At 50.9% G+C, this 12,523-nt stretch overlaps 1 protein-coding gene across 1 annotated transcript; it reads right to left on the bottom strand.

The window, feature by feature from the left end:
* Positions 1–393: 393 nt before the first annotated feature.
* LOC117842198 (uncharacterized) lies at positions 394–2,578 on the bottom strand. The gene is made up of 2 exons (XM_034722568.2): positions 1,647–2,578; positions 394–1,557 (listed from the first exon to the last, which is right to left on the bottom strand). Exons 1-2 carry the CDS (start codon positions 2,339–2,341, stop codon positions 837–839), a joined length of 1,416 nt encoding a protein of 471 aa, XP_034578459.1. The 5' UTR covers positions 2,342–2,578; the 3' UTR covers positions 394–836.
* Positions 2,579–12,523: the final 9,945 nt, after the last annotated feature.

Raw genomic sequence — 12,523 nt, forward strand, 5'->3', positions numbered from 1 at the left:
CAGCGGAAGCCAGGGAGGTTCCATCCATCCAAAAATACCCATGTGGCCCAATCCCAACAACCACTTCCGGACACAAGCGAGCGAACTGCAGCTGCACGGTGCACGCTTCCGGAAGCCCACTCGCTGGCACTCCAGGGCCCACGCGATACGCACTCCCTAGCAACCCGCGGACAACCCATGTGGCTTTGGGCCCCTGCACCCTTTGGCTCGGACGACCTGCCGTCCCCTTCCTCAGTTCCATCCTCGGATCCTCCGACCTGCATTCCCCATGCCTTTGCACTGCAAGCTCAAAGCCTCAAATTTCCCCAAACCAAAAGTCCAAAACCACCACTGAACAAGGCGATGAACTTGAACAGCATTGAATGCAAACAAAAAAGGTAAAGAAGAAGAAACTGATGACAAAGTCTTGTTTCCATTCCACACACAAACACATCTTGCTACCACTTCGGTAGCAGCACAAGCGTTCAAAATTCATAGCGCATAAACACCGACACAGCTTCGCTCGTTACTCCCTCTACTGCTACTGCTTCAATTTGATTGCTTCTAGACTTTAAAAAGCACCTAGAAGACCAACAACAACAACACCTCTACTCTCAAATCACAAAAACGATCCAAGAATCACGAGAAGTGATCACCTCCGCTCCGCGACCAAAAACACAAGAACAAAGCTCACCCGATCGGCGCACCAAAACTTTCGCGACCAGGCGAGATCACAAACGAACCACCCCTCATCTCCCTCAGTCCCCTTCCCATCGCAACCATCCTCTCCACAACACTACCACTGCTGCTGCTGTACAGTTCCTTCCAATTCCGGCAATGCCACCACCATTCCCAGCTCACCGCAGCAGCTCGGCGCGGGACGCCGACAGCTCCCTACGGAGCTTGCACGAGAAGAGCCGGCACGCGTCCATGCTCAGGTCGACGGCGGCCGCCAGCGCCACGAACGCGGCGGCGTCCTCGGCGCACCCGACGTGGGCCACGCCCACCTCCACCGTGGGCTTGCTGCACCGTCCCTCCCCCTGCACGGCAGCCGACATCACGAACCCTCGGAAGCTCCCGAACGGCCAGAGCCCGTGCCCGAAGTCGCCGCTGCCGCGGGGGCTGCAGCCGGGGGACCCGCTCCGGCCGAACGGCTGCGCCGCCGTCAGGTCGATGGCGAACCGCCCGCCCTTGGAGGCCGGGACGCCGGACTCGGCCACGCACACGCCCACGCCGGAGTTGGTGTGGTCCGGGACGAGCTCGAAGCGGTAGCCGAGGGAGTCGCCGCCTGCGCCGGCACCGCCGCGCTCGCGCCAGCACTCGAGGCGGCCCCACGGCGTCCAGGTCCCGTCGACGGGGCGGAGGATGAGCCAGCCGCCCGGGTTGGAGCGGCTCACGCGGTCGGTCCCGGGGGAGGCGACGAAGGGAGTCACCATCGAGGCCAGCGCCACCGGCGAGCCCGACAGGTCGTGCACCGTCACCGACCACCCCTTTCGCTCCTTCCCCGCGCGCTCCCGCTCCGACCCGAACTTGGCCAGCCAGTTGCGCCCGCCGTTCCCCGGATCAGACTGCACCGACCTGCATGTATTGGATTCCATCGATTCTTCCATCAGGAATCGGCCGCATTTGCTTGAATGCAATGAGGAGACAGGAGAAAGAGTGGTCACCTTGAGCGGAGGTCGCTGTTGCTGCGGCAGGAGAATTTGCAGGTGAACATGGGCTGCCTCATCCGGCCCTGCACCTGGAGCACCTGTGGGCTGCACTCCGGCTCGCCGTCGAACTCGAACACGAACCTCGGGTCGGGTTCCGCGCGCACGGTCAGGTTCAGCTGCGCGTGGCCGGCAGCAGCGCCGCCGAATGCCGCCCCCGCCGCCGCCGGCTTGCGGCCTGCGCGGCGCTTCCCGATGGCGACCCACCCGCTATGGAACACGACGGGCTTGGCGGCAGCGGCCCTGAGGTCGAGCGGCACCACCACCTTCCCTAGCAATCTCCCCGAGCTGACCCCGCACGTGGACCCCCTCCTCCCCGCGTACACCGCCACCTTGAGCCGCGCGGTGCGGCGCGCCCCGAAGAGCGCGGGCTTCGCGGCGGCACGGTCGAGGTCGGCCTTGGAGACGTGGAAGGCCGCGGCGAATGCGCCCGTGCAGGACGCGGGCCCCTCCTCGGCGGGCGGCAGCAGCGGGGCCGAGGCCGTCTGGTAGGGGAGCTTGTTGAGGCGGATCCGGCAGTAGCAGGGCGCGGTTGTCGGGTGCACCCCGGCGCCGGAGCTGGAACCGCCGGTGCCCCCGCCGCGCGGGGCCGCCGCCGGCATCTTGACCGCCAGGTTGCCGACCAGCACCCGCACGAACGGGCACGGGTCCATCGCCGGCGGGGCGGCTGCCAATCCTCAGGCCTCAGCTCACTCGCAACGCCTTCCTAGTTCCCCCTCCTCCACGGATTGAAGCGACGCAATGCGGATCGATGGAATGGAAGCAATGGCGGATGGATTGGAGAGGAAGGGAAGGGGAAAAGGGGAGGTGGTTTTCGATTCCGGCGATGGGAAGGAAGGAGTGGTGACGAGGGATCATAGGGTATAAGACTGGCGGGGCCCCGCCATGCGCCGGGCGTGGCCAGCCTGGATCCCTCCCTCCCGGTGAGCTGTGCGCGGGGCCTCCTCCTATTCCAGCCTCTCCAGCTCCCGTGCCGGGCCGCCATCCTCGCAGACACGTGGGCCCGGACCAGGGACCTGGTCATCCGAGTCCGCCTGTCAGTGTCGTGGAGTCGCTGTTGAGACGGTGAGTCCGGATAAGGTGGTGGCGTACGGGGAGGCGTGCGGGGGCGCGGAGGCGGCCTGACCGCTGGCGTGAGACGCGAGCGCCCCGCGGCCGCACCGGATCAGGAGAGGAGAGAGAGCACGCGGCCCGAGTGAAGTGAGCCCTTGTTTACTTCACCCCAACTCCCAACTTTGACACTATGCAAAAAGAAGATTCCCCATCATATTAAACTTGTGGTATATGTATGGAGTACGAAATGTAGATGAAATTAAAAACTAATTGCACAGTTTTGTTGTACTTTGCGAGACGAATCTTTTGAGCCTAATTAGTCAATATTTGAACAATAATTCACAAATACAAACGAAACGTTACAGTATGCTACAGTGCCGCACAGTAATTTTGACAATTCCGATTTTGACAACTAAGGCCTGAGTCCAGTCCAGTTGCGCGGCAACGAGGTGCGCTTTTGCGGTGGGGGTGCCGTGGGGTCCCCGCTGTGGCCGCTTTTCCTCCTTGCCTGCGTTCGCGCTCACTTGACGGCGACGGCAAGGCGATTTTTTTACCGCGCGCCCCTTTTTGCCGAGCCCGCGGTGAAAAGGCCGGGGAGGCGAGATCGGGTCGTGCCGAGCCGTGCGTGCCCGTACGGGCGGGCATCCGATTGCTTGTTGGTGGTGAGAAAGGGAGGAAAAGGACAGGGCAGCGGGGGGGGGGGGGGGGGGAAGCGGGGCCCCACGGTGTCGGTGAGCCCGAGCTCGTTCATGATTACGGCGCGGGGGTGGGGCCCACGCCGCGATCTTTGGCCCGCGTCGCCGTCCCGCTGTCAGTGGCAGCTGGAGTGGCCCGGGCGAGGCGCGGTGACAGTGAATGTTAGTTTTCTAACGGTCCCAGTTTTTGTCGAGCGAAAATAACCGGTATAGCGTTGCTTGGTCTGCGTCTTCGGGGAGCCGAGGGAAATTTTCGCCGCTGCTGCATGCTGCGGTTACGGCTTGGGCAGTTAAATAATAGGTCAATGAAGACAGCGGATTTGTGGCCGTGCGGAGGATTTGACCTGCATCCAATCACAGCCAAGCTAGATGCGGTGAGCCTGGATGAGGCCGGATACAGGCATCCAATCACCCCCGAAGAGAAGAGAACAGGAGAGGTCGCACGGGCGCAATGATGGGGGCGATTCCCAGCTGAGGTGAGCTGCCGGATGCCGCCGGCCCGCCGTGAACACCACGCTCGTGTCACATGCGCCGGCGAATATACTACGCAATGATCTGTTTTCTTTTTTATACAAAAAATAATGAAATTAGTTTTGTTGGAGGAGAATAATCGGGAGGCGGGGGTCACGAATTTACGAGCGGACTAGGAATGTGCTGCCCATGCTCCATGAACTGTGGGTCCGTCCAAGGGCGCGTAGGGCCCGCCTGGAAGCCACCTAAGCTACGACTACGAGTGTGATTTTTCAAGCTTTGAAGGGGAAAATAGAAACGAAAAAAAAAATACTGGGTTCGTTGGGGTTGGAGTACAGCTGCGAACAGGCTGTCACGGATGAACGGGCGAGCGGCCGTGGCGGGCCAGCGACTGTTTGTTGGCGGTGGTGATGAGAGAGACGAGGGCCGTCCATTTCGAATTCAAAACCTTTTTTTTTAAGTCTACCGGCAGTCCAGCTAAGCATAGGGGGCTCCATTCCATCTTCTTTTCTTGTTGTAGGACGGGCGGATCAGCTTGGGCCCCGCTTGCCGCCGCTGGCCTCATGCATGTTCTAGGCACAAAGATAAGGGATCACCAAAATAACTGATGTGATGCATCCTCGTGCGAAGGAAGTTGTTTTGATTGGAGCTTGTAAGATGAGGAGTCTAATGTACAAAACAAAATTAAAATATTTGTCCGACGTGTGGCCCATAATAATGCTTTGCAGGTGACGTCAAACTCAAACATTGCAAGAAATGGAGTGAACCTAAATACTCCGTGGCCAATGTGCACGAGGTTTGACGAATATTAGACCATCTCCTTTTGAAATGACAGGAGGTTAAAACTGTGCTGGCGGCTGCTGAATACGGTGAATAATGACAGGAGGTTAAGAGAGTTTCTCTAGCTTTGTTGGTGTCCACCGATTTGCCTGGAGCGCATGATTAATGGAATTCGTTTCCATTTTCTGTTTTTTTTAAGAAAAACAAACAAAGCAGGCGCGGACAGGCGACACGACCACAAGTAGGACGACTGGGACTTTGCTAGTTGCTCGTGATGATCTGTCGATTTGAATCTTTGCTTGTTGACAAGGGTCCTAGCTAACTAGCTCTGTTTGTTTCAGATTTCTGACAGTTTCTTAGCATGAAAAGTTAGAAGTTTAAATAAATAGCGATCTTCTCGTATAGCTTCCGAAAAACTGGAAGATCAGAAAAGTTGAGTTTATATAAAAGTTGAAAAGCTCGACTTTATAAGTTTTTCGTAGTTTTTTTGAGCTCCGAAAGCTAGACACATCTTCTAGAAGATAGCAATAGTTCTTTTAAAAAACTCAAAAACTGCAGCTCAAAAAAAGAGGATGTAAATCAGACAGCAACTTTGAGTGAGCTTAAAGAGGCGCACTGTGCGTCGTTGTAGCTTTTGCTTTTTGTTGGTTGCATTTTTGGGCCCTCAAGCTAAGCTAAGCTAGCTGTTGAACCAAAGCTAATCTCGAGCTTTTGCTCCCCGCATGTCCTGTTCCCGGCTGGCACTAATCATGGCGCTAATGACCGCTGGCCGGCCGGCCGGGCAGGGCACAGCGATTGCTGCTGCCGTCTACTTTTTGCTCCGTCGTCATCGCCTTCCCATCACACCCAAAGATTAGCTAGGACTACCAGCAGGGTTTGTCTTGATCTGCTGCTGCTGACAGTGGGTTTGGTTTCTCCTTGCTGCGTTCGTGTCGCTGCTCGGACGACCCATACCTGTCGTTCTTGTCTGCACTGCGGAATCTCTGCGAAAAAACATAAAGAGAGATTTACAGTTCTAGTTTTTTTTTTATGTATAGCTGCTCTGCCGTCTACAGGTGAAGCGTCCGTGCCTCTGCCTCGGCTGCAGGCTGCCGTTTGTAATTTCTATGCCAACTTGCGTTCCATGCTTTCGTCGGTAGCAATACTTTATCACCGTGCGTGTATGGACAGCAAAGCTAGGTTACAAATGGATGCGATCAGGAGATTAGCTTTGGAGTTTTAATCAATTATTAGTCCCTCGTCACTCAGTGGGTCAGTCAGTCAGTCAGTCAGTGAGAGGCAGTCACCAACCCAGATGCGAACGGTGTAGGCTTTGACCGAGCCATGCTGGCAGCGACAAGCGAACAGCTCCAAGTTTACCATTAGTTTATTACTAGCGCCAGTACGTAGCCACGAAGGGTGCTTGCGTACAAGGCAAATGTTTAGTTCCTCGAAACTCGCCACTTTGATACTATGCAAAAAGAAGATTCCCCATCACATCAAACTTGCGGTACATGCATGGAGTAGTAGACGAAATCAAAAACTAATTGCACAGTTTTGTTGTACTTTGCGAGACGAATTTTTTGAGCCTAATTAGTCAATATTTGGATAATAATTCACAAATACAAACGAAACACTACAATGTGCTACAGTGCTGTAACAGTAATTTTGCACCTCCAAATTTTAGGCAACTAAACAAGACCAAGTTTATTTTGAAACCTGTTGACGCAAATTCAGGTTTGTGCCAATTTTGACCATCAATAAAAAGCTGTTGCCCTTGCCAGGGCCACCGACTTTTAATTCTGATGCTCGAACCATGGCTCTTGTATCCGGAAAATGCGTACCAGTAACGACATGCGTGCTCGCTCATTCCTGCACAACAACAATACCAGCAGTGTACTAGGGGAAAAAAATGGATTGACCTGTGATCATTGTAGAAAAAGATATACGTATTTGGTGTGAGATGGATGGCAAGTCAACGAGCGCGGGGCCAACATTTAGCTGGGCTGTAGTCCACTGCACACATCTAATCACCATACAAAGCCCCAACTGCCGAGACGTGCAGGTGGTGATCCAACAAGAGTATGCATTGTTTTGTTTGCTCCATACATTTGTGTCAACTGGTCAGACCAACTAACTAATAAGCTGGTTGCTGTTGTTGCACAACACAACCTGAGAATGCATGGCAACAGAGGCCGGTCTTTCCCGGCCGGCGTATGCGTGCATTGCATCTTACCATGTTCTGCTCAGATATGATGGCGATCAAAAGGAAGGAAGGAAGAGAGTTCAAATGCATACATGGAAAAAAAGGAAAATAGGCGATTAACAAGAAAATGGTTACGGTGTGTCTTAGTCGCGTCGAACAAGGAAAAAAAACAAGATCCACCTAGGAGGAATTAGGCGGTGAATTTTCCATTAAGTAGAAGAAAATATACATCTAAATTCGAGCTAGAAGGAATTTAAATCTAGATGGTTAGATGCACAACCACACCTTCCACTCTAAATCCTTAATCGGTTGAGCTAGGCTCGATGGAGGCAGGGCTATGGGCCCCTTCCCCCACCCCAAACCCGGTGAAAAATGATGACCCTACCTGCATGGTACACGTGCTTAGAGTCAACATAAAAAGCCATCTATCCACATATGCACGTGACATCCATGATCCAACAAACAAACTATTGTTTAGGGGCACCATTCAGATCGAGCAGCACAGAGACGATGGTGGTACATGCACGGTTCGTCTAGCTCTGCCTGCAGGTTGCAGTTGGGGAAACGCAGCGCCGGACAATATGCACATTTTGGAAATCGGAGCATCCGACGCGCGCTCTCGGCTGGAATGTGTCATGCATACATAAACAGGCATAGATGTTATCAGTGTCTATTTGTTTTGCCTTGTCAATGTATATAGCTTTTTAGATAGAAATGAATCCCATTAAACCATATATGTATTGGCTTCGTGCTAAAATTCAGGTGCTGATTTTGCCCAAAAAAAAAATCATTGCACAGGAAGGAATAGATTGTAATAGAGTCGGCCAGTAGTTTGATTTAGAAGAAAATTAAATCGGATAATGATTCAGAACGAAGGGAGTAATCCATACATCTTAATCTATATTTTTACACTGGGGGTAGATTCCAGTTTACAAGAGTGAATTAAGGGCTGCAAGAGGGCGTCCTTTGTCGGTGGGAAGAGGGTGACGGATCGGCTGCCGCTGGCATCTGAAACCAAATTACCTGAACCACACAGAACATTCGATCAACTACTAATATGGGATTTTTTTGTTCCATCAGCAAGCTAGCCAGTTTGGACAGAGTGGCAAGAAACGGTCCTCCTGTCATGTTCATCGTATCTGTATCTGCCGGCTGCAGGACTAAATTACTCCGGATTAATGTACAAGTAGCGCGACTAACATAATAAATCTGCACAAATCTGATGGTGATGGGGCGACGAGAATCAATAGTTTTTTTTCACAGAGATAGATAGATGATTCATCATAACTTTATGCACGCAACGAATATATCCAGGATGAATGCAGTGTGCTTGCTGAGTAGACGTACTATATTATTAGCGACTCGGATCTTGTTTTCAGTAACAACAATGCACGTCTGCACTAATCGAACAACACGACCGATGCTATATACCACCATCTTGTGTTAGCTCGAGCTAATCGTTTAGCATTCGTTTGTCTGCCTGCCTGCTTATAATTGAATACTCCCTCTATCCCAAAATAAATGTTCGTTTAACATTTAAATTTTGTTCCACAAAAAATGTTCTTTTTACCTCCTAGTGAATCACATCCAATTAAAGCAATACTCACATCAAAAAAAAAGTGCATGGAAAATTGCATTGAGCCAATCAAATGTTCAGAGAATCAGAGTAGTACTAGCTAGCTTTGGGGTGAAAGAAAACTTTGCTTCGCTTTGCTGGCCGGGGAAGCATGGAGGTGAGGTGACAATGTCCAGGACATGATCCAGGTTACCTGGGAAAAGCGTTTCTCGCGCTTGCTTCGGTTCCAAGAACATTGTCTCGTGTTCCTCGTTCTAGTCCCATCCCAATCGCTCTCACTGTCACGTGAATCCAGGAGAGCATGCATTCGCAGCCAGCAACTGGGCCACAAAACTTTTTTTTAGATGCGCAGAACATTATTTTTACTGAACGGTGGCTGTACTGGATGGCCCATCTCCAAAGGAGCATGGCTACCCGTAAAAAAAAAAAAAGGTGCATGGCCTGCTGACTCCTAATGTGTCTGACTGAATCAGTCCGCCGCACAGAGAAATGCAGTAGAGTAAACTTGCAGCCCGTGCAAGGAGCCCGCGCCATCGGCCCTCTCATCTGATGTGGGCTTCTTTTGTTTGTTTGGGCCCTATGGAATGGGCCAGGATTTTTGTCTTGCAGTTCCACAAGCCTTTTCTTTTTGTGCCGATCTCTCTCTGCAGCCCGGTAATCTTTACCTAATATAAAAGTACGGTAAGTGTTTGTTAACTGTCATTATAATGTTTTAAAAAAACTACTAAACTTTGGTACGTCGCCCTCCTCTGGCACTGCATTGTGGGTCTAGACATGCAACCCCGCTGACAGACGAACCCGATTCCGCGTCAGATGAACAAATCATTCCAAGTCCTACTTGTACCGCAACCCACACAAAATCATCGAACCAAAGTTCAATTGGAACTCGAACAGAATAGAAAACAAGAAGATGGCCTCGATTGGAAAAGTCAAACACGATGTCTCTTCCCCACCTCTGTCATCCGATAGCTTCATGAGAGGTCGCGCTGGAGCAGCGGTAGTATTGATAGCTTGCAGGAGACTTGCATCAGCGGCCTTGCCCTCACCAGCAGGGGCACAGGAGGTGGCGGACGAACTGGTTAGCATCCACCAACTGGGCCATGTTCCCCGGATCTGAAGGCCAGGCGGGCCAGCTTCTTTCCCAACGCACCTCCATCGGCACTGGCATAGTGAACCACTCCTACACCGCAGATGAACGCAACTGGTGGGGTCTCCTCCTGTGGGTCTACAACGTCCGCAACAAAACCCAGCCACTGAACTGATCGACACGCTGATGTACTCCACTGGCTCGCTCGTCGACTATAATAATGTCACACTGCTCTTCAAGTCCCAGCGCTGCGCGGACCTGTTAGAATGCATTAAAAAAATTTATGATGATTTTAAGATGTATCAGATACTGTGATTAGAACTGGGCTTTTATTGTTGGCACACAAAAAGGGCATTTGACTTGAGGAGGGTCTCGATCTTGCGTGAATTTGCTCGAGTTGGATGGCATGATGGTCTCCATGGTTCTCATTCATGTCGGCTACGCCATCAAGGAAGCCATTCCGCCACAACCGGCGTCAACCTACTGCTATGTCAATGCCAGCCAAGTCGATCTAGGGATGTTGTCGTGCATCTTCTCCATCGATCTTTGTAGCTTTTCGCGGCCTAGCCGATGATGGGTGGGTTGATGAGTGTTGCCGGTGCCATGGCTCACCCGCGTGGAGGAGGTCTGGCAGCCCGCCGAGTCGCTTCCTCATTCGACGTCCCTTCCTCCGGTGAGGTGGGCGGTGCTCCATACCAGCGTAGTAGTATTTTGACAGAGAGTAGATAGTTGGGTTGGTAAATAGTAGGACACTGGTGAATAAAGGTGGAGCTTGGCCCTGCCGTGCTGGCCCAGCCCGGCCTTCTCGTGCCATGGGCCGCTTTGGGCCTAGATTGTCCGGTAGGGGAGCTTGACCATACATGGTATGAATATGGAACTAAAGCCTTTGCCTAGACACAACCACGAACGACCCAACTTCGTGCAGTGCTAGCCCAAAGTAACATGGCTCGTACATTGTTGAATCATGTGTAAGAAAATGTTGAAGGATATCGACAGTGGGAGATTTGTGGGGTGTGAAAGGACCGTGACATTCTAGGAGGGGATGGGTGAATTAGATGTTCTAAGATTCCAAGCACATATAAAAATCTATTCCAATTTCTATCTAGATGTGCACTAGATTTTTTTTCCATGTGTTGCTATCTCTGTTGCAAAAGTATTTTGCATCCTAGGTTCCAATCCTACAAACTACATATAGCAATTCTAGAAAAGGTAAACATGGAATGCAAAGTGCAATGAGTAATACGGAAGGTAAATAGGGTAGAGAATGCAAACTCCTGGCTCGATGAATTTTTACTGAGATATCGGAAAGCTCTCGTTTCCCCTAGTCCTCATTGGAGCCCCCTCGCGAGGGAATGCTCGCGCAAGGGCCAAGCTCCTGGACATGTAACTCCGCAGATAGCCGATGGTCCTTCCCCACATGCAAGTGGATCTTTGGCTCTCCCGTATTCTCCTCGCCGTCTTCACTAGGTTGCAACAACAAGGGCACAGTGAGACCGAGTGGCCGAAGGTGCCCAACAGTAGAACCGACCGCTAGCCAACCCCGCAAGATTTAGATGGACCCCAGGCACACAGGCATCAACCTCCAAGCCAGGGCTAGCACACCACTGTAGGCGGCGTTACCATTGGCTAGCACTAAAAGCTGCTACCACCATGAGCGTCAACATGTTTCGGATTTGACGAAGAGCACCGTGAGTCGGGTCACCATAGGATGATCCCCAACTACACCCTAGCCCCCAATCCCGTCCTGGATCCCGTGTGCAGAAAAAGTGTGGGAAAACATGTTTATTATGGGACACAATTAAGTTTTTTTTGAGAATTTCCTTAAATGGTCTAAAAAGTGGAAATTTGGTTTAAGAAATTTAATAGTAGTTTGCTATTAAAAGTGTAACTTATTCACTCTAAGGAAAAAAACGTTAGGAATAGCGGGCCTTTTATGCTTATACAGCTACACCCAACCATCTCTCTCTCATCCTTCCCCCTCCCCCCTTTCTCTCTCCTCATGCATCAAGGTCTCTCCAAATCCGCACCGGTCCCTACTTCCGTTTCTTGTACTAAGACCTCCACACCCACTTTTAAGCGGTAGTGTCAAAGGCCTAGATCTCTTTGAGATCCACCAATATAGCCTTGGTGGTGTTCATTTCCAAACTTCTGCTGCTGTAGGTACATCTCCAACTGCAACTATATGCTATGCCTAGCCTATGCTGACCTCCTCCACATGGTAGATCTAGCTATAGAGTGAAGCTAGTTGGTGGATTGGTAGATGGGGTGCTCAAATCAAGGGCTCCTCTTCTCCTCCTTGGATATTTCTTGTCACCGCACCATTCTTCTCTGGTGATTTTAATGGATCCATGCCACACATAGATGAGTTGTAGGCTCAGTTAAACCCAATCCATGTGAAACATGTTGAGTGTGTAACACAGTATCACATCACCAATTTTGCGTACGAAACAATGCAATGTTGTTGATTGTGTTTCCACTTCAGGCCGCGCATTAGTTCTTCCTGGTCAACATGAAATTTGTGGAAACACAATCAAATTGGCACAATGCTAATTGATATTTTCAAAATTTAGATATAATATACAGCAATGGTTCAGCTTAATTAGAATAGGAGAAAATTTATTTCCAATCAATATAGTTCAATACTACTACAGCACATAGACATAATTTATGTCTGTGTTTAATTAGCATTAAATACACGACTCACATGAAATGCTTATATAAGGCAGGATACGGTTAACCATAGATCAAAAGAGCTTTAACATAAGCATTGTACTAAACTGCAACATGTCATGTTAGGCTAGTCCCAGTGCAAGGTTTCATTGCACTGTTTCCAAGGATACCACATCATCCCATGAGGTGTATTCTCATGAATGAAACGGGGAGTCCCAGTGCACAATTTCATTTCACGATTTCATAGGATGCCCATAACATTTAATTGTGAGGCATGTGATTGGATATGGTTAGATGAAATGAAACTCTATAGCCCCC

Source organism: Setaria viridis, chromosome 2 (genome assembly GCF_005286985.2).
Source record: "Setaria viridis chromosome 2, Setaria_viridis_v4.0, whole genome shotgun sequence".
In the NCBI taxonomy this organism is placed as follows: Eukaryota; Viridiplantae; Streptophyta; class Magnoliopsida; order Poales; family Poaceae; genus Setaria; species Setaria viridis.

What these genes read in the sequence shown, in the direction of transcription:
- LOC117842198 (XM_034722568.2), bottom strand. Translation starts at nt 2,341, where the DNA reads ATGGACCCGTGCCCGTTCGTGCGGGTGCTGGTCGGCAACCTGGCGGTC. An exon ending in AACAGCGACCTCCGCTCAAG is followed by an intron (nt 1,558 to 1,646) that starts GTGACCACTCTT and finishes CAATACATGCAG; the next exon opens with GTCGGTGCAGTCTGATCCGG.